At 32.3% G+C, this 26,456-nt stretch overlaps 2 protein-coding genes and 1 long non-coding RNA gene across 4 annotated transcripts in view; 1 reads left to right on the top strand and 2 right to left on the bottom strand.

Moving 5' to 3' along the window:
* The window catches only part of NKCC (sodium potassium chloride cotransporter), a 22,966-nt gene extending 14,641 nt beyond the window's left edge, over positions 1-8,325 (top strand). The window contains exons 3-11 of the mRNA XM_075289440.1: positions 4,559-4,946; positions 5,021-5,571; positions 5,631-6,017; positions 6,074-6,421; positions 6,652-6,893; positions 6,963-7,393; positions 7,455-7,566; positions 7,666-7,942; positions 8,014-8,325. Of these exons, the coding sequence (XP_075145555.1) occupies positions 4,559-4,946; positions 5,021-5,571; positions 5,631-6,017; positions 6,074-6,421; positions 6,652-6,893; positions 6,963-7,393; positions 7,455-7,566; positions 7,666-7,942; positions 8,014-8,130 (2,853 nt within the window). The 3' untranslated portion in view covers positions 8,131-8,325. The remainder of the gene's footprint in view (positions 1-4,558; positions 4,947-5,020; positions 5,572-5,630; positions 6,018-6,073; positions 6,422-6,651; positions 6,894-6,962; positions 7,394-7,454; positions 7,567-7,665; positions 7,943-8,013) is intronic.
* Positions 8,270-26,456, bottom strand: LOC142220353 (uncharacterized). Of its 2 annotated transcripts, none has more exons than XM_075289441.1 (7): positions 25,852-26,456; positions 18,367-19,058; positions 15,675-15,825; positions 12,377-12,804; positions 8,766-9,324; positions 8,565-8,694; positions 8,270-8,494 (listed from the first exon to the last, which is right to left on the bottom strand). In XM_075289441.1, exons 1-7 carry the CDS (start codon positions 26,331-26,333, stop codon positions 8,468-8,470), a joined length of 2,469 nt encoding a protein of 822 aa, XP_075145556.1. In that variant the 5' UTR covers positions 26,334-26,456; the 3' UTR covers positions 8,270-8,467. The 2 variants fall into 2 exon arrangements, with proteins under 2 accessions (XP_075145556.1, XP_075145557.1); XM_075289442.1 differs by having other exon boundaries at positions 15,675-15,822.
* On the bottom strand, positions 22,561-23,907 carry LOC142220354 (uncharacterized). The gene is made up of 4 exons (XR_012717860.1): positions 23,522-23,907; positions 23,340-23,428; positions 23,126-23,187; positions 22,561-23,029 (listed from the first exon to the last, which is right to left on the bottom strand). It is a non-coding gene; the product is annotated as an uncharacterized LOC142220354 (long non-coding RNA).

Here is a 26,456-nt window from a genome sequence, read left to right as displayed (position 1 = left end):
AATATGGGTGCCTGGCCATAGGAACATACCGGGGAACTGTCAAGCAGATGAGTTAGCAAGGCTAGGAACTACCTTACATATTCCAGGGGAACTACAATCTGTTGGTATGTCTCTGGCAACCTGCAAGCTCTTACTGCGTGAGAAGGACGTCATGATGGCAAATGTTCGATGAGAGAATTGCAAGGGTTGTAACGACAACAAGCAAATATGGCCCCATTTAAACTTAAACCGCACACTAGATATGCTAGTGTTCTCAAGACGTCAGATATCACTTCTGATATCTGCTATAACGGATCGCTGCCTTATAGGCGAATTTGCAAAAACTATTGGTGCGAAGTATAACGACTATTATATGAGCTGTCATGATGTGGAGAAATCTTGTGTGAGTGTCCTGCATTTTGTGTAAGGCGTAAGACAATTTTAGGGGCATATGGCTTTAGCTTACTGGCGGACCTGGAAAACGTTAACTTAAGCAGTCTGCTAATGTTTTTGGAACAATATGGTTGGTTCAACAAAAGAAAATAATAGAGAAGGTTCAGTGGTTAAAACTAGAAGGGCCAAAGGACTGAATAGTCTAAGTGAGCCTGAAACTTAATCGGGCTGCCACTTTAACCTAACCTACACTAGTTTACACTGAAAATGTACATTTGATGTATTTTGATCTGCTGAATTTGAAAAAAAATGTTAAACAATTTTTTATGGAACAGTTTAATGGAGATATCCCGTTATTTTTAGTTTTTCGCTCTTTTTTCACTAAACAAATTATACCTAGAGTTAGAAATGTCCGATTATATCGTTGTTGATACTTAAATGAAAGGTATTGAAATGGCGAATGACATAACCGTATGTAATTGGATCTGTGATAAGTAAGGTGATTCAAAATATCGATGCAAAAAGGGCAAATTTTCAAAACAAAAAATCATGTTTCATAGTGACCCTTTTCCGCCGGAAAAGTAGAAACCAAATTAGACCTATTTGGATCTTTTTAACTTATTTGAAACAAAAAAAGTTAAAGTTACCCAATATGAAAAAGTCGAGTTATACAAAATTGAATCAAAAGAACTTCCTCTGTAGTTAAACTGAAGAACATCTTTGGGAGGGCATTTTTGGAAGTGCTTTAAAAGTTGTGCCTTTAGAAGAATTTCCAAATTTTTTTTGCTGGGTACTAAATGAAAAACATTCTTAAAATATACTAAGATTGCCAGCAATTCATTTGCAACACATAGATATATCGACGTTTTTACCCTATAAAGTGTGAAAGAGCCCCCATACGGACCGATACCATCTAAAGCAAATGTTACCACCCATACAGTGGTTCACAGCTTATTTCAACCACCTTTAATTCGTGAATATAAGTCATTAAAACTGTGGCGTGGAGTAAAATAGATAAACAGCTTTTTATCCTCAAATGACCTTAGCCCTGTTTAAAGAAACTGTGTAAAAAATGAAACAAAAAATCATGCCCACTGCGAGAGAGAGAGCGTAAAAAGTCTTTGCGAGTGTAATATCTACACCACTGCTTATTTCAACCAGCAAATTTCTAATGAATTTTATGTTACACATTCATTTGTATAACGGTACTTTTTGTGCGTGTGTGTACATTGTAGTTTTTGCAATGATCTACATAAGTTAATTAGTATGATTTCGTCATTCAAGTGATACGGCCGCAATTTTTTTTAATATGGGACGACGTACCACCATAGAACAGCGAGAATTGGTTCTGCAGCATTATAAAAAAGGCCATTCTCGGCGAAAAATTGCAGAAATGGTCTGCTTAAGTGACTCAACTATCCAAAGTATAATAACACGATTTGTTCGTGAAAATAGAATTCATGATAAGGGCAGAAATGCCCCAAACAAAATATTTAACGAATCTGACGAGCGGTATATTGTTCGAAAAATTAAAAAAGATCCAAAATTGTCGGCACCAAAAATTGTTGCACAGGTCAAAAATGAACTAAATAAAGAATGTTGTGCAGAAACTATTCGTCGTGTGCTGCGAAACCAAGATTTACATGGTAGAGTTGCTAGAAAAAAGCCTTTCATTTCTAAAAAGAACCAACAAGCCAGATTGAAGTTCGCCAAAGAACATATTAGCAAAGACTTCGCATTTTGGGAGCAAGTAATATTTGCGGACGAGTCTAAATTCAATATTTTTGGCTCTGATGGTCAAAAATATGTTTGGCGTAAGCCTAATACAGAACTACAAAATAAAAACTTAAAGGCTACGGTTAAACATGGCGGTGGTAGCGTTATGGTTTGGGCATGTATGTCTGCGAAAGGTGTCGGAAGCCTTGAATTTGTTGAGAGTACTATGGACAAGTATAAGTACCTCGATATTTTAAAGTCGAACTTGCTACAAAGTGCGGATAAATTAGGAGTAAAAGATGAATTTCGATTTTACCAAGACAACGACCCCAAACATAAGTCAGGTATTGTGCAGACATGGTTGATTTGGAACTGTCCTCATCTGATGGCGCCACCTCCCCAATCGCCGGATCTCAATGTCATTGAAAATTTGTGGGCGATTTTGGACCAAAATGTACGTAAACATCAAATTTCGAACAAAAATGATCTCAAAAAGGCTCTCCGGGAGGAATGGCATAAAATAACAACCAATACTACTCGGAAATTAGTAGAATCCATGCAGAAGAGACTCAAAGCTGTTATTAATAAAAGAGGAGGTCATACAAAGTTCTAATATTAATAACGAACCCATACAAATTCGCTTTTATTAAATTTTTGTAAGGTGGTTGAAATAAGCTGTGACAACTAAAGTTCCTTTATTTTAAATTTTTATCAAATAAGATTCCGTTTCATTTTTATGAGAATTGAATAAAATTAATTTTCTGTTTATTTGGACATAGTCTCTAAAATGACAATAAAATTTTTTTGATATGTGTTTTTATTTCAATGTTATATTCGTTTTTATTTCTGAAAAGGCGGTGGTTGAAATAAGCTGTGAACCACTGTATATTGCCGTGCTTCTTCCTATATCGATATTACATACCAATAATTAAAAATTTATTGTTTTTTAATTTTCTTTTGTATGTGGAAAACTTTTACACAATAAGTTACTAATTACCATCAGTTGCGTGAATCCATATTATTATATATTATATCTGTAGCAAATTTAAATTAAATAAATTATGATATTGATCAGTTTTGTTGTAATGTTTTGTATACATGATTCAATTATATGAAAAATAAAATGTTTTAGAGGGCTCAAATGTTTGGTTGGAAATGCTTGGTTCATTATAAAGTACACTCGAAAATTTAAGTTTCCCAGAATAAGATTTTGGAAATTGTTCTAAAAGCACAAATTTAACAGAAATCCCAAAAATGTTCTCCCAAAGAAATTCTTTATTTTAACTACACAGGAAATTATTTTACTTAAAATTTTTATAATTCGCTTTTTTCATATTTTTATTGGGTAAATTTAACTTTCAAATTGGTTAAAAACAGAGTAGGTATTAATAAAATGGTACAGCGAGTAGGACACCAATTACCATGCGATCTTTTACATTGATACAAATGCGAGAATAAAAACACCAATAGTATATAACAATGTTCGTATGCGAGTCTTGCAATCTTAAACCAATCGACATCGTAGGTTAAAGGTTAGGTTAAAGTGGCAGCCCGATTAAATTTCAGGCTCACTTAGACTATTCAGTCCATTGTGATCGACATCGTAACAACGCTCGGTAAACAAAAAACGAAGTTGGCACTTAAGAGTGATTGCACTCAACAACAATTACTAGCAGTTGGCATTAGCTCAAAAGAATTGAGAGAGTACCAAATAAGAGAATACCAAACTGCTGAGATATGGGTAACCAATTTGTGTGATTGCTTTACTACGGTGTTTTCGAGAGACCAACACTCATACTAACAAACTCCGACAGTCGTCGGTTGCATTGGATATTGGTGGTTGAATTTTTTTACCAATTGGTGTTTTAAGATTGCAAATATTGGTGTTTACTAATTACACTTGTCGGTTGCGGTAGATCGCGGCCATTCTCTGGTACGTAATGTAAATATTACCATCTAACAATCGTGTAAAAATTGGTCTATATCGAACCAAAAAATTCTGAAGCCTCATGGAGTAAGACATTTCATCCGATGCCGTTGAAATTTTACCCTCTAATTACCATGCGAAAATGGATTCATATCGGTTCGTAATTATTTACGAAGGGTGATTTTTTAAGAGGGAAATTTTTCAAATATTTATGGTTCTTATAATTGGATGTTTGAAGATTATTTCATGCAAATGTTGACCGCTACTGCGCCTTAAAATGTCCATCCGCGGTTAACTCTTTCCAACATTCTCACAAATAAATGCTTCAAGATTATCTTCCAATGTATCAATTGAAGCAGCCTTGTCACACACACTATAGGCGTTAAATCGCACAATCTAGGCCGCCAATTAACGTGAAATAAAATGTTCACCGAACTCACCTCTCAATAACTCCATTGTATCGAGTGCTGTGTACGCAGATCTCGACATATTATTTCATTCATTTTTTTTAATATTAAAATATATAAAAACTTTTCGTTACAGACAATTCAAATGCCTGATCCTGGCCCATCTGAACCCAGTGGACATGCAATCAAATTAGGATGGATTGTTGGTGTTATGATACCCTGCCTTCTTAATATATGGGGTGTAATGTTATTTTTACGTCTAAGTTGGGTGGTATCACAATCGGGTATATTACAAACTATACTAATCATTGCAATATCATCCACTGTATGTGTGATAACCACTTTGTCGCTCTCTGCAATTAGTACCAATGGCGAAGTAAAGGGAGGAGGTGTATATTTTATTATATCACGATCCTTGGGTCCTGAGTTTGGAGCGTCTGTAGGTGTGGTATTTGCATTTGCAAATGCTGTTGCTGCTTCCATGAATACCATCGGTTTTTGTGATTCCCTATTTGATTTGTTGGGTAAGTAATAACTCTTAGCATCTTGATATATGAATTTTCGAAATCGTTTTAATTATAATTTTCTTCTAATTCAGATTCCCAAAACTTGGTAATGACCGGTGAAAGGATTAATGATATTCGTATTGTTGGTGTGGTAACAATCCTAGTACTAGTCTTAATCTGTTGCGTTGGTATGGAATGGGAGACAAAGGCACAAAACTTCTTAGTTGTTACTATAGTTTTGGCTATTTTCAACTTTCTTATTGGAGCAGCAATTGGGCCACGTGGTGATACGGAAAGCATTGCCAAAGGCTTTGTAGGTTTCTCGTGGGGCACTTTAAAAGAGAACTTCGGCTCGGATTATCGCTTTTCGGAAAAAGTAGATCAAAATTTTTTCAGTGTTTTTTCCATTTTCTTCCCAAGTGTAACTGGTATTCAGGCAGGAGCCAATATTTGCGGTGATTTAAAAGACCCCGCAGTAGCCATTCCAAGAGGCACATTATGGGCTCTACTCTTGTCCATGTTTTCTTATGTAGTTTTTGTTGTGTTTGCTGGCGGGGCAGCAGTTCGTGATGCATCTGGTGATATCAGCGATTTGATAAATGGTACCATCGTAAGCTCTCAACTCAAATGTGTTGCAGATCAGGTTAGTTATCATTGATACTGTGGACCTTAGAATCAAATTAATTTGTATTCTTATTGCAGAGCTGTCAATATGGTTTGGCCAACTCTTATTCGGTGATGCAATTGATGTCATTGTGGGGACCTTTGATCTACGCTGGCTGTTTTGCGGCCACTTTAAGTACTGCTTTGACCAATTTATTGTCCGTACCACGTTTAGTTCAAGCATTGGGTATAGATCAAATATATCCTGGCTTGATTTTCTTTTCCAAACCCTATGGCAAACATGGCGAGCCCTACAGAGGTTATGTTTTGACGTTTTTCATCGCAGCTGGTTTTTTGTTAATAGGTGAATTGAACGTAATCGCTCCATTGATTTCCACATTTTATTTGGCTTCATATGCTCTCATAAATTTCTGTACATTCCATGCGGCCTTTGTCAAGCCCTTGGGCTGGAGACCAACATTTAAGGTAAGCATGATTGGTAGTGATTTTTGGATCTAATTAATGTCTCCTTTCCCTTGCAGTATTATAATGCATGGCTTAGTTTATTCGGTTTTGTACTTTGCATCGCCATTATGTTCTTAATCGATTATGTTTCATCTTTGATAACATTAGTTATCATATTTGCCTTGTATCTGGTGGTAATGTATCGCAAACCTGACGCAAATTGGGGTTCATCAACTCAAGCTCAACAATACAAGGCTGCGGTTACTGCCGTATATCGTTTACAAAACGTTTCCGATCATGTGAAAAATTATACACCTCAAATTCTAGTACTGTGTGGAGACCCCAAAGACAGACCGCCACTAATTGATTTCAGCTACATGTTAACCAAGCAAAATTCTTTGCTATTTGTTGGAAATGTAGTCACGGTAAGTCGAAATAAAAACATAAACATATACGCTCGTACGCAAAGAATTCATAAAATATTTTGGGTAGTAATCCAGCGTGTTTTTCAGAACCAGTACTTTTTTTCCATATATATAGCAGGCTGTCTTTGCGTACCAATTCTGGTACGCCAAAGGCAAAAACCGGAAATATTGAAAAAAAAAATATATTTAAAAGCTTTTGTCGTTTTTTAAACAATTTCCAATATTTTTAGAACCACCTAGGATACAAGAATCGCAAGCAGTTAATCAAGGATGGCCAAAAATACTTAAATGCACGGAAAATAAAAGCCTTCTATAACATTATAGATGGCTTTGGAATGGAAGATGGTGTAAAAGCTTTAATGAAATCTACAGGCTTCGGAAAACTAACTCCAAATATTGTATTAATGGGCTACAAGCCCAACTGGAGGGAATGTTGCAAAGAAGAAGTCGAAACATACTTCAATATTCTGAAGTAAGTTTAATAATGCAAACAAATGATGTTGTTTTTATTGTTGAAATACTTATTCTCGTTTTCTTTAAGTATGTCATTTTCTTTACGAATGGGTGTGGCTATTTTACGATTACCAAGCGGATTAGATTTTTCTGAACTTAGTCCAGAAATTTCCTATGATGAATCAAATGGTTTAGGCCACATTAATACGGCCAATGCCAAAGGTTTTACCAATCTTCTAATGCCACCAGCAAATGCAGCCTCAGATTTATTGCATGTGGATTCCAATTTAAATTTAGCTGCTATGGATAGTACACACTCAACATATACTATGCCTCAAGAAGCGCCAATGCCAAATATGAGTAAAACGTTGAAATACAATCTAAACCAAGAAGACAATGTAAAATATTTGACAAGTGGAGGATCAGAAGTTCCAAAACATGTATTGGATGCAGTGACAATATTCACCCGTAAACAACCCAAGAGTACTATAGATGTTTTCTGGTTATACGATGATGGAGGTATTTAGAATGGGAATTTATTTTGTATTGAGTTTACTGATTATTTATTATCTGTTCTCAGGTTTGACAATGCTATTGCCATATATTATTTCTATGCGTTCGAATTGGTCAAATTGTAAACTACGAGTATTTGCCTTAAGTCACGGCAAAGATGAAGTAATGGAAGTGAAAAAGTAATATAACTTACCTGATGTAAAATCCTTGTTTGCTAATTGCTATAATTTTTTCTTTTTAATTCTTTTTACGTAATTTGTGCTCCCGATTGAATGTAGCATGGCCAATTTGTTGACAAAATTCCGCATTAAATACTCAGAACTGATAATGCTTAAGGGTGTTACCGATGCTCCTAAACCAGAAACGATACGCCAACATAAACATTTGATTGAAAGTTATTGTATGAATGCTGGATCCAATCATCCCGGTGTTACCAATGATGAACTTGAAGATATGGAGGAGAAAACCAATAGACAATTACGTGTACATGAAATGGTTGTAGAGCATTCATCACAAGCTGCTCTCATAGTTATGTCATTACCCATGCCTAGAAAAGTAAGATCAAAAATGAAAATATTTGTAACTTTTGTAATATAATTTTTTTTTTTATTTTTTGTACATTTTAGGAAGCAATTTCTGCACCCCTATACATGTCATGGTTGGAAATGTTATCCAATGATGTTAAATGTCCCGTCCTCATGGCTAGAGGTAACCAAACGCCAGTATTAACTCTCTATTCCTAAGCGAAACAAAGACCAAAACAAGTTAAATATTTTTTAAATATATATAGATATAAATACAAAGCATTCCGAGTATTATTAATTAGTATCAATTATTGTTTCATTATGTTTTCGTTTAGTTAAGTTAAAATTATAGTATCTATACGATTTTTAAATAAATACATTGTTTATTTATTTCAATGTCCAAAAAACGTTTAATTCATTTTTTTTTATATCATTTATGCATTTAAGACATTTGATTTCTTCAATGCATTGCAAAGAAAATTTTTCTTAACAAACATAAAATCAAATAAGAAACTGTCATCAAAATTCAATACAAATAAGTCGGTGATTATCTATTTTAATAGTAGGCTCTCCTGGGATTATTCTGTAATGCAAAGGAAGACGAAAATTATGTTTTTGTTTAATGTGATGATGTATATTCCAAATGAACTTACTAAAGGATTTGGCCTAAAACGATAGGCTAACATCATACGTTTACGATAAGCATCGTATTCATTGTCACAATCTTCAGGTGAGGCAGCATTAGGAACTCCCAAACCTTGATTTCCCTCACGTTGAGGGCCCCTTTGATATAGCAAAAAAAATAAAAGAAATTATTACAAACTTATACCTAACACATTATAACAATTACATACTTATTAACTGGATCCACTATACCAGCTCCATCTTGTCCCAAACCTTGACCTTCTTTCCAGCCTAATTTCTGTAGCATTTGAAATCCAATATTATCTTCCCTTAATTTATATTCTTTGTAGTCACTTAAATCTGGTTGGCGATTGTTTTTCTTAGCCTCATATTGTTCCATAAATTTCTTCAGCTCTTCGGGTGGCAAAAAGTCTCCGATATGATGTTTTCCCTCACTTTGTTTGGTTAAGGCTTGTGTCCACATGCGGGTAGCATCCATTTCAGCTTGTCGCAACTTATGCTCCCAGGTGCCACCTTCAATATCCTCATCCGAATCATATTCATATTTAAATTTGCCACTTTTTGCCAAACGATCAATTTCCTGTCGTTTACGCATCATATCTTGATATAGAAGATTAACTTTATAATGTTCTTCACATTTCGCCCAATCTTCTTCACTGAGATTTGTCGAACCATAATTAAGTTTAGCATACTGTAATAATGCTGGATCACTTCGTGTTATAGTTGTTAGTAATGGTTTATTCTGGTTGCCAAAGCTACTTGGAACGCCTATAAAAAAAGTAATTCACGAATATTGGGTTTAAATTCTATTTTCCAATATGACCTTTAACATGCAAATGCCCTCAAACCACTTTGCTTTCAAAAATCATAAATACATATTGTCCATAGTATTTAAAATAAATATCAATTAAAATCTAATTCTAGAGATTGTAATACAAATCTAAAAGACGAATTTATAACCATTCGACTTTTTCAAAAATTGGAAAAATCAATTTTACAACCTTTTTAAAACTTGGAAAAGTTTGCCATTTTGAAGGTGGACTTAAAAATTTGATCTTTTGACTAATTCTAGATATTGTAATAAACATCTAAAACACGAATTTATGACCATTCGACTTTTTCAAAAATTGGAAAAATCAATTTTACAACCTTTATAAAACTTGGAAAAGTTTGCCATTTTGAAGGAGGACTTAAAAATTCGACCTTTCGACTAATTCTAGAGATTGTAATAAAAATCTAAAAGACGAATTTATGACCATTCGACTTTTCAAAAATTGGAAAAATCAATTTTACAACCTTTTTAAAACTTAGAAAAGTTTGTCATTTTGAAGATGGATTAAAAAATTTGATCTTTCGACTAATTCTAGAGATTGTAATAAAAATCTAAAAGACGAATTTATGACCATTCGACTTTTTCAAAAATTGGAAAAATCAATTTTACAACCTTTTTAAAACTTGGAAAAGTTTGCCATTTTGAAGGTGGACTAAAAAATTTGATCTTTCGACTAATTCTAGAGATTGTAATAAAAATCCAAAAGACGAATTTATGACCATTCGACTTTTTCAAAAATTGGAAAAATCAATTTTGCAACCTTTTTTAAAACTTGGAAAAGTTTGCCATTTTGAAGGTGGACTTAAAAATTTGATCTTTCGACGTTGTTAATTTTTGAAAATTTAAATTTTCAATTTCTTTCGCATAAATCGTTCGCTATGTGATCCTTTGATGTAAAAGGTGATCAAAGGATAAAAAAAAAAAAACACAAAAATATATAGTTCCCAAGGACACAGGTGTAACTATAACTCCCTATTTTCCATGACAAAGATATCATTTACACATATTCTTAGAATTACCATAACATATATTTTAATTCGTACTCACCCCCAAAATATCAATATTTTGCCCAAAAAAATTTAAATTTTGATGCAATTCCTCAAAACATCCTAATTTTATTCCTTTTTTAAGTTTTGATGAAAATCCTCAAAAAATCCTAATTTTTATATGAAAATCTTATTTTGGCCATATCTCCCCAAAAAAATTAAAATTTTGCAGAAAATCCCTAAATGTTTCCTTAAATATGCGTCCTAGAGCGAAAAGAACCCTAATTCGTAGTTACCCCCAAAAAATCAAGATTTTGATGAAAATCCTCAAACTCGTAATTTTTATATGAAAATCTTATTTTGGCCATATCTCCTTTAATATGTGTCGTAAGCGAAAATGACCCTAAGTCGTGATCATCCCCCAAAATTTTGCTGAAATCCCTAATTTTCTCCTTAAATATCCTTCATAGAGGGGAAAAACGCCTTAATTCGTGATCACCCACAAAAAATCAAAATTTTGATGAAAATCTTCAAAAAAAATCTGAATTTTTTTATTTTGGTCATATCACCTTCTTTAAATATGCGTAATAGAGCAAAAAGAACCTTAATTCGTGATCACCCCAAATTAAATTAAACTTTGAAAATCTTCAAAAAATCCTAATTTTTTTTATATGAAAAATATATTTAATATGCGTCGTGAGCGAAAAGGACCCTAATTCGTGACCACCCCCAAAGTATAAAATTTAGATGAAAATCCCTAAATATCCCCTTAAATATCTCCCTTCTAGAGCGAAAATAACCTTAATTCGTGATCACCCCAAAAAATCTAAATTTTGATGAAAATCCTCAAAAAATATCATAATTGTTATATGAAACCCTTTTTTTTGCCATATCTCCTATAATATGCGTTCTAAGCGAAAAAGACCTTAATTAGTGATCTCTAAATCCCTCCTTAAATTTGCTTACTAGAGCGAAAAGGATTCTAAATCCTAATCACCCCCAAGAAATCAATATTTTGACGAAAATCCTCAAAAAATCGTAATTTTTTATGAAAACCTTATTTTTAGACCCTAATTCGTGATCACCCCAAAAAAAAATTAAAAATTTGCTGAAAATCCCTATCTCCTTAAAGCTCCGTCCTAGAGCGAAAAAATCGTAATTTTTATATGAAAAATTTATTTTTGCTATATCTCCTTAAATATGCGTCTTAGAGCGCAAAGAACCTTAATTTGTAATCACCCCAAAAAAACCGAAATTTTGATCAAAATATCAAAAACTTATTTTTGCCATATCTCCTTAAATATGCGTCTTAGAGCAAAAAGGACTTTAATTTTTGACTACCCCCACAAAAATTAAAATTTTGCTTAAAATCCCTAAAAATCGAAATGTTCGAGAAAAAAAATTATTTTGGCAATATCTCCTTGAATATGTGAACATACAGGGAACAGGAAATCTTTTTTGAGTATGCCATCATTTTGAGTGGCAAATGGTGTTTACGAATTAATTTTATACTCGATCGTCAGATTTATTAAAAATAATCTCAGGTAGCCATCCTGGTGTCGGATGACCTTGGATATAAAAAAATATATCGTTGAGAAGAGAGAATTTCACCATATGCGGTGTCAGCAGGTACTGAATAACCGACATGAGCCCAAGATATCAGGGTGTCTCAATACTTAACCTAATGAGGCCTTTGAATAAACAAAATTCGGGCAGCATTCGTTGGAAAAAGAGAAGTGAATCATCTGTGTTTTCATAACGAACTGCCTAACCATATCAAAGTCTGCAGTAGCAGAATCTCGCGACAATCTCACAGTCTAATCTTTTTATATAGATTAGACTGTAAACTTTTAAGAAATATGAATCCATAATTTGCCGGAAATTTGGAAAATTTTACTTATACACTCACTATTCGAAACCATGATTAAATAAATGTTTGAATTTGGTCTTAAAAAATTATTAATAATAGTGTAATAACTAAATTAAAATTTTAAGTTCTTACTTGACGACGATGAACTCTCCGGTACTTCAACTTTGCCACCCCAACGGCTTTTACGCAATTTCTTCTTTTCCATTCTACGTAACTCCTCCTCCTGTTCTTCGGCCTCTCTTTCTTGGCGTTCCTCTTCACTCAATTCATTGCGGCATTCAATGCGACGTTTTATATTATCGGTATTACGATCCATCATTCCACGACGATATTCATCATCTGAATCATTATCAGCACTTATAACTGATTCTGGATCATATTTATCCTCTTCCATGGAATACAAAGGCCGCCGTTGACGATAATTGCCTGGATTGGTTTTTTTCTCCTGTTCCATTTCTTCATATTCTCTTTGTTGTTGCTCTTTTAGTTTTTCCTGACGACGATCGATAATTTCTTGACGGTAATGGTGATATTGTTCCGATGATTTGTCACTTAGGAACCTAAATATTAATACCAAAAAAAGAGAAGAAAATTCATAGAGAATAAACGAAACAATAATAGATATTTTACAAAAAACCACGTGGTAAACCACGACAAATTTGCATTTTGCGTTCGTTGCTGTTGAGATATATAGAGAGAGAGTGAGATTTCAAGTAAGCATAGCTCGATAATCAGTAGTAACCATCATCATTGTCCTCATCATCTTTTCTGCTTCCCAAAAGATTACATCATAGATTGTGGTTTGTTTTATTTTCATTTTTTTTTTTATTTTTGTGGCGTCGTAGCATAAAATTTCGATTTTTTGTATTAGAAAAGTCTTTTTAGTAAGTCTTACAATAGTTTATGGGGTTTGTCAGTCTTTTGCAAAATTTCTTCCGGTTGCTTATGAAATGTAACTAAGAGTAAGATTTAATTTATTCGTATCGTTCGAAGTATTCCAATTTATTTAAAAGTGTTCAACTGATTTAATCGTTTCGTATAACTAGCTGGTAAGTGGAAACTTCCGAGCCTCACGCCCATGTTCTGTTTTTTTTTCGCAAAACGCAAAATGTATAAATAAAATAACTTCTGAACAGCGTTGCCATAATGAATTTTTATCTTGGACCAATATTTTTCCATAGAAAATTTTACCAAACATTTATTTATATAGCAAACTTTGTCAAAATTTTATTTCTATAGAAAATTTTGTCAAAATGTTATTTTTATAGATATTTTTGTCAAAATTTTATTTTTATATATAATTTTGTCAAAATTATATTTCTATCGAAAATTTTGTCAAAATTTTCGTCCTATACCAAAATGTTTGCATAATTTTGTATCTATACAAACATTTTTGTCAATATTTTATTTCTCTACAAAATTTTGTCAAAATTTTATAAATCACATATACCCCCATGTTCTGTTTTTTTTTCGCAAAACGCAAAATGTATAAATAAAATAACTTCTGAACAGCGTTGCCATAATGAATTTTTATCTTGGACCAATATATTTCCATAGAACATTTTGTCAAACATTTATTTCTATAGAAAATTTTATCAAAATATTAATTCTATAGAAAATTTTGACAAAATTTTATTTGTATAGAAAATGTTGTCAAAATTTTATTTATATAGCAAACTTTGTCAAAATTTTATTTCTATAGAAAATTTTGTCAAACTGTTATTTTTATAGATATTTTTGTCAAAATTTTATTTTTATATATAATTTTGTCAAAATTTTATTTCTATCGAAAATTTTGTCAAAATTTTCTTCCTATACCATAATTTTTTGCATAATTTTGTATCTATACAAACATTTTTGTCAATATTTTATTTTTATAGAAAATTTTGTCAACATTTTATTTCTCTACAAAATTTTGTCAAAATTTTATTTCTATAGAAAATTTTGTCAAATGTTTTATTCCTATATAAAAATTTTTGCATAATTTTGTATCTATACAAAAAAATTTTCTTACTTTATTTCTATACAAAATTTAGTTAAAATTTTATTCCTATAGAAAATTTTGTTAAAATTTTATTTCTATAGAAATTTTTGTCAAAATCTTATTTTTACAGAAAATTTTGTCAAATTTTATTTCTATAGAAAAATTTATCAAAAATTAATTTCTATAAAAAATTTTTAAAAAATTACCGATTTGACAAAAATGGACCAAAATCAACCAAATTCCAGTTGGTCGGACCATCGGACCAAATTTAAAAATTAATAATATTTTGGACCAAATTTGGTACGATCGGACGAAAATGGCAACCCTGCTTCTGAACCATTTCCTATTTTGCCAAGCAATTTCTTCCATAGCAAATAGCAACTGTATGAAAAAATTTTGTGTTAAATATCATTGTGGTTCGGAAACAATAGATTGAGGAAAATATTGCGTTTTGCGAATTCGAAAACCAGAAGAAGGGGGATAGAGTTTCTGGAATCAAATCAATGTGATTTTTAATTCGAAAACCAGAACAAGGGGGATAGAGTTTCTGGAATCAAATCAATGTGATTTTTAATTAGTGTTAACCTACTAATACATTATGAGGTAGATAGATAGATTTGTATACTAATGATATGGTTACATTGGGCAAATATTTGACAGAAATCCAAAAAGAATCCATCACCACAGCCCAAACAAAAGGCATTTTTAGCTCATATTGGATATATAACATGGGAAAATGGTTTGACACTCATTTTGGTCAAATATTTGGCCAGGACGATTATAGTCTAAGTCTAGGCATGATAAACGCAGTGGCCACACCATTTATCGATACCGCCTCTAATGTATGTGATGGAAGACACATTTATCTATTTTAACTTATCTTGTACGAATATAAGTATAATAGGAAATGGAACACTAAGTTAATTCGAATTAAATTAATGTAATTAAATTAATTTAAAATAGATACTATTGAATTGATGTACATTAAGTATTAAATTTGAATAAAATATTAAAATAAATTAAAGTAAAATAAATTAAATTAAACTAAACTAAGTTTAAATGAATTAAATTGCAACGATTTGCATTAAATTGGATACATTATTTCTTTACAATTTTATTATTATTAATTAAAAATTAAATATAAATTTAATTAAATTAATTAAATAATTATTATAATTAATTTTGAAATGATATGAATTTAACTAAGTAAAATAAATTGAACCGAAATGAATCATTTGTATTATATGTATGTTTTAAATTGAATCAAATTAAATCAAACATTTTTATCATATACAATGATCCGAACAAATTAAATCTGACTAGCCATTACTTTTCACACATTTTGATAACCCCAAACAACACATATCATCTGTAAGCCTCTACTGTCCAATTCAGTCAGTCAGAAAAATTTATAATTTTCGTACGCATCATTATTGATTTATTTACCACAATGCTGGATGTAATTGATTTTTATAGCCACGTAATGTTTCTTCATATGCATCACCATTATCGACCACCAAATCGATAAGATTTTCTATAGATGTTGGTATTTGTATGCATTTGTTATTGTCGAGCGGGTTATTGTCTGAAAAAACTACTGAAAATTCTCTTAAAATCTTATTCGTTAAGCTTATAATTGTAAATTGTTTATAGATAGATGAGAAAAACAATAGATTCGAAATTTAATATAAAACAAACAAAAAACTAGAAAAACATGTAAGTAAGCATGCTTTTGAAAAGAACTACAATTATTATGATAAACATAATTGAAGTGTAGATGTACGATTTTACAAATATCATATAAAGTGTATTATTGTACTTTTGGCGAATTTTTGGATATATAATTGTGGGAAATGTTATTATTTAATAAAATAAAACAAATTCTTGAAAATTTAGGTTATGAATCGATAAAATATTTACGACTAGACACCTTTTCCGATAGCCAACTAACTAAATAACAAAATAATAAAGAGGTGGGTTGTGTTCTTTCTCAAAAAGAAGTTTTTCGTTTTTTTTTTTTTTTTTTTGATAATTATGGAAAAGTGATTTTTCACCACTTTTGCTATTATGGAAAATTCGACAAGACCTTTTGAAGACATGGTTGCAAATACGGCATACCGGCAAGTGAAGCACACAGAAAAAAACTATTTTTTTGTCTTCAATCACGAAATTAATTGATGCAATTAAATTTTAATAGAATTTTCTTCAATCGCAGAAACTAATTAATTTATCGCATTAAAAATTTTATTGATGCTAATATTTTCTGTGACTAATTTTTATTTCAAATAAAAAATTTGTTGAACCAATTAAATTTTTAATTTTTATAATTCAATTCAAATTTTGATTGGAAAAATGTTGGTGATATTTTATTGATACGACTATTTTCTGTGACTGATTTTTATTTCAATTAAAAAAATTGTTGAACCAATTAAATTTTTAATTGAATTTTTTTTTTTTTTTTGAATTCAATTAAAATTTTTATTGGAAAAATTTTGATTTTTTTGTGTAAATTGAAGTTTTTTATCTAAAAAAAAAGTCAGACAATAAGGAGCTTCCCCTCCTGCGCAAATATCAACAAATTAAGTACCTAATTGCGATTTAGAGAGCACACCCTACCTTCCCTGCAAATTTCAAGAAAATCGAAAAACTATAAAGTTTCAAAAACTCGTGCATGCCCTACATTCATTTCATACCATCCCACATTCCCTACAAATTTCAAGTAAATCGATTAAGTTTAGATTTTTCACTATATCAAAGAGGGGTTTCCCTTCCCCGGGAGCCACCGTGGTGCAAAAAAAATTAGGCTCTCCATATTAATTTCATAAGCTCTCCACACGTCCTTTGTAAATTTCAAAAAATTTGCACAGAAAAAAATATCACCAAAATATTTCCAATTAAAAAATTGATTGAAGTAGAAAATGTTTTCAATTAATAAATTAATTGATAAAATTACCTTTTTAATCAAGATAGAAACATTAAATTAATTAAGTTAATGATTGAAATTTAATAATTTTTAATTAAAAAATTAATTGATACAATTAATTTTTTAATCAAACTCAGAAGACTAAGTCACTTAAAAAAGTGATCAAATTAACCAAAAAATTATTTCAAACAATCAATTTTTAATAAAACTGAAAACACTAAGTCAGTTAAGAAAGTAATTGAAAATAGTTACGTTTTAAGGAAAAACTTAATTGATTTTTGAATTCAACATCAATTAAATTTTTAATTGAATAAATAAAAAATTTATTGACAATTGCTAATGAAATTTATTAATCAAGTATTTTTTAATTTCCAATTAAAACTGTGGTTGATACTACAATTTTCGTAATTGAAGAAATTTTTAGTTAAAAATTTAATTGGATCAATTAATTTCGTGAAAAAAAATTTTGTGTGCGGAGTTTATTTTCTTCACTGTACTTAAAAAAAGTCGGGCAAAGGGTAGATCCCGGTTCTTTTTTCTAGACGCTAACCCCAACCTTCCAAGACAATTTTAAGCATATGGGAGAACTTAAAAAGTCGGGCAAAGGTGAGGCCCCCTCTCCGTCCAAGTATAATAAATCAGGTACGCTTTATTAATTTCATATCCGCCTACGTCCTCCCTAAATTTCAAGTAATGCGGAGAAGTTTACTTGAAAAGAAGTCAGGCAAAGGGGAGGCCCCCCTCCCTGTCCAAATATCAAAAAATAAAGGGTCTTTGTCTAAACGACACCCCAACCTTACACGAAAATCTCAAGCAAATCGTAGAACTTAAGCCAATTTGTAAAAAGTCGGGCAAAGGGGTGGTCCCCCTTCCCCATCCAAATATCAAAAAAATGGTAACCCATATTACGTTCATAACCTCACCCCATGTCCTCCGTAAATTTCAAGTAAATTCTAACAAACAAGGTTTAGTTTTTTCACAATACTCGTGCACAATCTCCGTCCAAATATCAAAAAATAAAGTCGCAAGCAAATCAGAGAAATATTGGATAACTCTGTATATCGATTCATAAACTACATTCTAAACAAAGACAACAAATGGAAAAGTTTGCCATGACGAAATATTAAAAAAAAAATTATAAAAGTGTAAGAGATGGGAATAAAACTCAGCCAAAAGTAAATGAGGTAATATGTTTTTTTTTACATATAAACTCACCTTGGGAATTTTGTTGAAAATCGGATTGCTGAACCATCTGCTGCTGCGAGTGTTGGTGCTGCTGTTGTTGTTGCTGTTCACACTCTAGATTCTGATGTTGTGAGCCCACTTCAAAGTCTGGTCGCATATTTAAATTCGCTTCCTGACCATTATTGGATGGCATTTGTATTGCTTCTAAATTTAACTGCGGCTTAGGTATTGCATTCAAATCAAACTCCTTCGGTTGTGGTATTGTATTCAATTGCAAAGGTTCCGGGGCCGGTATCATATATAATGGTGTCAAACTGGCCAAACTAAGCGGCAATTGCGGTGGAGGAGGTGGTGGTGGTGGAGCCACTGTCACTCCCGGCATTGGCAATAGCATAGCACCTACTGAAGTTGTTGGTGGAGGAGGTGGTGGCACAAATTGTGGTGCTGGATTGAAAAATGCAGCTGCACTATGTGGTGGCATAGGCATTGGTGGTACAGGAGATGAATTTGTATCTTGCAATATTAAATGATTCTGATGGGCAGCAATTAGGGCGGGATTAAATGGAAATTGCATTGGCTGCGATGTTGGTGGCATGGCGACCTGGTGTTGTTGTTGAGGTGGTGGTGGTGGTACCTGATGTTGATTTGTATTTGTTTGTTCTGTTGCTGCAGCTGATGTGGGCGTTTCTGTTTCAGCGCTTGTGGTCACTGGTATTTCAGGCCTGAATAAGCAAACAGAAAAATTAGTATTAAAGGTTATTGAATAATATTATTTAGAAATTCAAAGTGACTGTGTTTTTTATACCCAAACTCTAATCAAAGTCACTTTTAGTCCAGGCTTTTTTCAGAAATATTCCCTATTGAGATCTGGGAAAATTAGTATAGTCTTTAACATAGATCCCAGATATCTCCAATGTTTGAAGAAATCAAAATCAGTTCAGACATTTGTGACATTTTTGAAAATTCGACTTCAAAGTAGATTTTGTAAGAGATCACAATTTTAGTTTTAGCCCACAGTATGTGCTGCGTATCTAAAGGGTGATTCTTTTGAGGTTAGGATTTTCATGCATTAGTATTTGACAGATCACGTGGGATTTCAGACATGGTGTCAAAGAGAAAGATGCTCAGTATGCTTTGACATTTCATCATGAATAGACTTACTAACGAGCCACAACGTCGAATTTTCAGTGAATGGGCCCTAGAAAAGTTGGCAGAAAATCCGCTTTTTTATCGACAAATTTTGTTCAGCGATGAGGCTCATTTCTGGTTGAATGGCTACGTAAATAAGCAAAATTGCCGCATTTGGAGTGAAGAGCAACCAGAAGCCGTTCAAGAACTGCCCATGCATCCCGAAAAATGCACTGTTTGGTGTGGTTTGTACGCTGGTGGAATCATTGGACCGTATTTTTTCAAAGATGCTGTTGGACGCAACGTTACGGTGAATGGCGATCGCTATCGTTCGATGCTAACAAACTTTTTGTTGCCAAAAATGGAAGAACTGAACTTGGTTGACATGTGGTTTCAACAAGATGGCGCTACATGCCACACAGCTCGCGATTCTATGGCCATTTTGAGGGAAAACTTCGGAGAACAATTCATCTCAAGAAATGGACCGGTAAGTTGGCCACCAAGATCATGCGATTTGACGCCTTTAGACTATTTTTTGTGGGGCTACGTCAAGTCTAAAGTCTACAGAAATAAGCCAGCAACTATTCCAGCTTTGGAAGACAACATTTCCGAAGAAATTCGGGCTATTCCGGCCGAAATGCTCGAAAAAGTTGCCCAAAATTGGACTTTCCGAATGGACCACCTAAGACGCAGCCGCGGTCAACATTTAAATGAAATTATCTTCAAAAAGTAAATGTCATGGACCAATCTAACGTTTCAAATAAAGAACCGATGAGATTTTGCAAATTTTATGCGTTTTTTTTTAAAAAAAGTTATCAAGCTCTTAACAAATCACCCTTTATGTCTAATTTCGACTCCACATAAGATTTATTTATTTATTTATTTATTTTCTCTTGGCGAATCCAAGCTGCAAAGCCATATACGGATTCCAAAACTACACAAACATAGCAATAATAACAAATTATAAAAATTATGCGCTTAAAAACTAGAAATTAATAACAAAAATAGTATCAATAAGTGACTAAACTGAATTTGAATCAAACAAATACATAATAATTAAAACAAATTAACAAAATTAAGAAAAAAACTATTAAAAAAAATAAATTAAATTATCAATTTAAAAAATTAAAAAATAAGAACAATAAAAAAAAATAAAAAAGTAAAAAAAAAACATGAATATGTGAGTAAGACAGCAATACTAACATAAAAAGCTAGTAAAGAGACTCAATAAAATAAATAAAAAAATGATATAACATAATACAAACTAAATAAAAAAAACTAAAAACTAAATAAAAAATATATATATAAAAAAATAAATAAAAATTAAAAAAAAATTAATTAAAGAATTTACAGCTACTCAGTAACTAGTCAACATCTGCTAACACAACGTTAGGGATGAGACAATACATGCAGGATAAAAACTAAATTAACATTTAACATAACAAAAAAAAAGAAAAAAATAATAAAAATAAAATTAAAATTATTAACTGACATAAATTATATAAGACTTATATAAGGGTGATTTGTTAAGAGCTTGATAACTTTTTTTTAAAAAAAAACGCATAAAATTTGCAAAATCTCATCGGTTCTTTATTTGAAACGTTAGATTGGTCCATGACATTTACTTTTTGAAGATAATTTCATTTAAATGTTGACCGCGGCTGCGTCTTAGGTGGTCCATTCGGAAAGTCCAATTTTGGGCAACTTTTTCGAGCATTTCGGCCGGAATAGCCCGAATTTCTTCGGAAATGTTGTCTTCCAAAGCTGGAATAGTTGCTGGCTTATTTCTGTAGACTTTAGACTTGACGTAGCCCCACAAAAAATAGTCTAAAGGCGTCAAATCGCATGATCTTGGTGGCCAACTTACCGGTCCATTTCTTGAGATGAATTGTTCTCCGAAGTTTTCCCTCAAAATGGCCATAGAATCGCGAGCTGTGTGGCATGTAGCGCCATCTTGTTGAAACCACATGTCAACCAAGTTCAGTTCTTCCATTTTTGGCAACAAAAAGTTTGTTAGCATCGAACGATAGCGATCGCCATTCACCGTAACGTTGCGTCCAACAGCATCTTTGAAAAAATACGGTCCAATGATTCCACCAGCGTACAAACCACAACAAACAGTGCATTTTTCGGGATGCATGGGCAGTTCTTGAACGGCTTCTGGTTGCTCTTCACTCCAAATGCGGCAATTTTGCTTATTTACGTAGCCATTCAACCAGAAATGAGCCTCATCGCTGAACAAAATTTGTCGATAAAAAAGCGGATTTTCTGCCAACTTTTCTAGGGCCCATTCACTGAAAATTCGACTTTGTGGCTCGTTAGTAAGTCTATTCATGATGAAATGTCAAAGCATACTGAGCATCTTTCTCTTTGACACCATGTCTGAAATCCCACGTGATCTGTCAAATACTAATGCATGAAAATCCTAACCTCAAAAGAATCACCCTTTACTTATCACACATTTGACTCATGAATTAGAAAAATGAACATGTAGTCTTTTACGAAATGTAGTTGAGGAACAATTAAATATCTTGAGAGAAATAGGTAATGCATTGAAAATGCGAGCAACGCGGACAAAATAAGACTTTTCTAATGAAGTCGTTAACCTACACACAAAAAAAAATTTTTTGAATTCAATCACGAAAATCGCGGAATCAATCATTTTTTTAATTGAAATGTCTTCAATCACGAAAATGATAGTATCAATCACCCATTTTGATTGAAAACCAACACGATTTTTAATTAAAAATTTGATTGACTTTTGTCACGGAATCAATTAATTGTGTGATTGAATCAATTAAAAACGTGATTGATTTTTAACATAAAATTCAATCACAGTTTTAATTGAATCAATTAAAATTTTAATTAATTTCGCGACAAAAATCAATCAACTATTTGATTCATTCAATTAAATAATTAATTGAAATTGGCTATAAATTTCGATCAAAAAAATTATATATTGCGACCCCAAAATCGTATTTAGTTTTATTTGAAATAAAAGAAAATATGTTTTCTTATAAAACATATTTAACATTTTATTATTTTTTGAATTATGCAATAGACAAATAAATTTGGTTCTTGTCATTTGTGTTTTGTTCTAACATAACTTACAAATACAATTACTATAGGGTGAACAAATAAATTATATAAATCATTATCTTCCTTATAATAATAACCATGTTAGCATGTTCCTTCTAATATGTAGATGCGCCTAGATTTCCAATAAATCAGCAGCCTGTAAGCTAAATTAGTTTTTCTGAAAGTAAACAGAATAATTCGAATTTAATGTTGTTCAATTAAAAGTTAATTTTGTTAAACATTACCTGCATAGAATATCAAGTTCAATTCTAAGTTCCAGGTTGCAGATCTATAATCTTCTTTTGCAGTTGTAGTCTTTTAGCATAAAAAGGTGTATTAAGGAGCTCGGTAATTTAATTTTAGTAACAATTCCTTTCCAAAATTTCCATACATTACAATCGTCTATTAAAATTTGAACCAATCAAAGACAAAAATAATGGGAAAGCAATGTAATATTTGGTATTATATTGATGATACCTTGCAAATTCTGGAAATAGGTAAAAATATAAATGGAAAATACAAATTTTTTCATTATTTTCGGATATTTTTCATATTTTTAAATCCAAAAGAAAGAACTTTTTACCATTACATAATTCAGCTCATTAGTTTATATACCAGATATATTGCTCTCTACTTGGGTTCAAACTGAAAAAGGCAGGAAACAAAAATACAATTTAATGCCAACGCCACTTCGCAACTTCAAGGAGAATCTTCCAACAAACCCATACCGCTCTTGGTTTTAAGAAAACTAGGAGTGAAAAAAATGTATAATTTTTAAAGATCAATACAGTACCCACTTTTTTATTGCAAACATATTCTTAAATATTTGATAAAATGATGGAGTTGATGGGATTGATTGGTCAATTTCACGAAATAAAATTGGTCACTAAAAGAAACAAATAAAAAATATATTATTTTAGTCCGTTTAATGTAAACAGGCTTCAATGGAAAACGGTATTCACATTTCACAATTTCTTACCTTCAATAAACGTAGATTGTTTTCCATTTTTACAATACCACAAAACACAAACACAGGTAATTTCAAATGCGTTCTCTCATATATTTTTTTCAAACCCTTACCACGTGGCCGTTTGTTGTTGCACACTTTATTTATTTCAACCCTTTGCTATGATTTGTTGTTGCGTTCAAAATATTTATGCACACATATTGAATGCAGCAGACAGAATGTCGCCAATCATGTTTTTCAATTTACGCGAAAAACAAAAACCCAACCGTTCGTTACGAGTTACTTCCACAGACTGATCTCTCCATCATACTTTGTTGAATAAATACCCATTCTCTTGTTCTCTTTTCGCTCTTCCCATTGCTCAAAATTATTCAGTTTCAATCACAAAGGTGATTGGATCAATCACATGTGTAATTGGAAACGGAAAAAATTTCAATCACGTTTGTAATTAAAAATTATTTCCGAATTGATTAACAAATTGATTGAATCAATTAATATATAAATTGGAAACGTAACAAATATCAATCATTTTTTTAATTGGTTTTTATTCGGATTTGATTAAATAATTAATTGAATCAATTAACATATTAATTGAATCCGTTTCCAAATTCAATTAAGTGTTTAATTGAAAAAAATTTGGTGATAATTTTTTGTGTGTAGGTATAAATATTTGTGGGTTACGAACCGACCTGCAGAAGGTAAACAATTCCGCAACGTACCTAGGCGTTTGTGTCCTATATACCTTATGGAAATGCAACAAAACACGAATATCTACAAATTTGCAAAATTCACATCCCAAAAAGTCAATGACACATGGTGTCACATGCTGACGAACATTGAGAGCATAAACAAATCTAATTATTCTATTAAAAATCAGCTGAATTTTCTTGAAGACAAATCCTAACGTCCCAGAAAACACCTCTAAACAATACAAAATGACAGGCATCAACAGGGAATGAGCTACTCTCTTCCTAATCACAAACGGCATATGTAATTCAACATTGTACAACTTACTTAAAAGAAAATTAATCCTAGAACATATTGCACTGATATGAGGTTGAAATGATAAGTCAGAATCCAAGACAACACCAAGACACTTGACACGATCAACAAAGGCGATTGGCACATTCCCAAAATTCACAGACACATCCCCATGATTAGTGAACCTAATCGCCTTAGTTTTGTCAGTATTAACAGAAAGACCATTTGTACACATCCAGTCACATAAAACTCTTGACGTATCGTCAATAACACTTTGCAGGACATCAGGGAAATCAGACAGACTTTTAAAAAGAAGTTGTATATCATCAGCAAACGCAAATGGTAAACAATTCGGACTAGCTACTAAATCAAACAGATCATTAATGAACATAATGAATAAAAGCGGCCCAAGCACAGACCCCTGTGGAACACCACTAACTACACGCAACATACTCGAGCAACGACCACCACTACAAACATATTGAAATCTATTTCTAAGGTAAGACTTAACTAACAAACATGCAGAAGATGAAAATCCAAAGAAAGTCATAAGTTTACATAAAAGAATAGCATGATCTACCCTATCAAACGCTTTTTCAAGATCTAACGACACTAGAACACATTACCACGGTCACTCACTACTTTTCTAATATTATCAGTAAGCCCGATCAAAAGAGATGCTGCGCCGCGATTCCTTCTAAAGCCAGTCTGTGAATCATGGAGCAAGGAGTTCTCGATAATAGTGTCCATCATCTGAGACTTCATGAGATATTCCACCATTTTCGATAGAATGGGCATAATAGAAATAGGCCTATAACTAACTACAGCATCATTCTTCCGTATAGGAATAATCTTCCCAATTTTCCATAAAGATGGATACGACGAAGTCATGAAAATAGTATTGACAATATGCAAAAGATGCCTAGCAAAAAATTGGAAACTCATTTTCAGGTACTTTAAAGTAAAACCGTCAGAACCCACTGCATTCGACTTGATAAGAGACAGAGCATCAACTAAGTCAGCATAAGTAACAGCACGAAACGAAAAATTACCTTCACTAGCATCAGAGACACTCGGGAAAACATTCTGATGAGACACTACATTCTGATGAGACACAAACACATTATTCAATTCCTCAACGTCAACATCAATAACATCATTGCACTTCCCCACCCCATACTTTTTAAGTATTGACCAAACTTCTTTATTTGATTTACCATCAAATAATCTATTATGAAATGACGCTCTGACCCTTCTAATAACACGTTTCGCTCTATTCCGACTTCGGCAAAATATCCTTCTATTCTCAGCGGAAGGGTGACGGACGTACTCCTTCCAAGCATTCTATTCATAATACTTACACTACAATAGGCTTCGTTTGTTGTTGCTGCTCTAGGATCTTTTTAAAATTCTCCAAAAATGAACCATCATTACAAAAGCTATTTTGAACTTTGGGCTGTGGTTGTTCGGCACTTGGAGCTGCTATTATAGGACGTTTCTGACCAGTACCACCAAACATTTTTCCGGTCATTTTACTTGTAATACCCTTTGCAGTAGTAGTTGAGGAGGAGGCGGAGGAGGAAGTCGTCGCAACGACCGATTCCTGAGTGGATGCGGACTCCACGACACTTTTGGTCTCATCTTCTTCAGTAGATTTCTTCTCTACCTCATCATTTTCGACACTTCCAACTTTCAATTGGTTAGCTAACTGTCTGGCCTGGACAGCTTTCGCCAGTTCAGAAGTTCGTTGTTTCTCCAATATTTCTTGGCGTTTCTTTGCAATTAATTCCTCTTGCTTGCTCATTTGAGCGAAGCGATCTATGCGAGCCGGTCGTTGAGACATAGCTAAGGTCGACGCAAAGCTTTAGTTTAAAATAATAAACTATTTAAACTAACAATGTACAAAGTTACACTTTATTATGTATACAATGTTGGTAAGTATATTCATGAGACTTGTAATTTTCGA

The sequence above is a fragment of the Haematobia irritans genome, chromosome 1 (genome assembly GCF_050003625.1).
Source record: "Haematobia irritans isolate KBUSLIRL chromosome 1, ASM5000362v1, whole genome shotgun sequence".
In the NCBI taxonomy this organism is placed as follows: Eukaryota; Metazoa; Arthropoda; class Insecta; order Diptera; family Muscidae; genus Haematobia; species Haematobia irritans.
The sequence above is the reverse complement of the archived record's forward strand: the minus strand, read 5'-3'. Positions and strand labels throughout refer to the sequence as shown.

Coding starts and splice junctions, on each gene's coding strand:
- LOC142220353 (XM_075289441.1), bottom strand. CDS start 26,333: ATGTCTCAACGACCGGCTCGCATAGATCGCTTCGCTCAAATGAGCAAG. Junction 12,805..15,674: donor CAATTACATCCAGCATTGTG/GTAAATAAATCA, acceptor ATTAATATTTAG/GTTCCTAAGTGACAAATCAT. Junction 8,695..8,765: donor ATAGTGGATCCAGTTAATAA/GTATGTAATTGT, acceptor GCTATATCAAAG/GGGCCCTCAACGTGAGGGAA.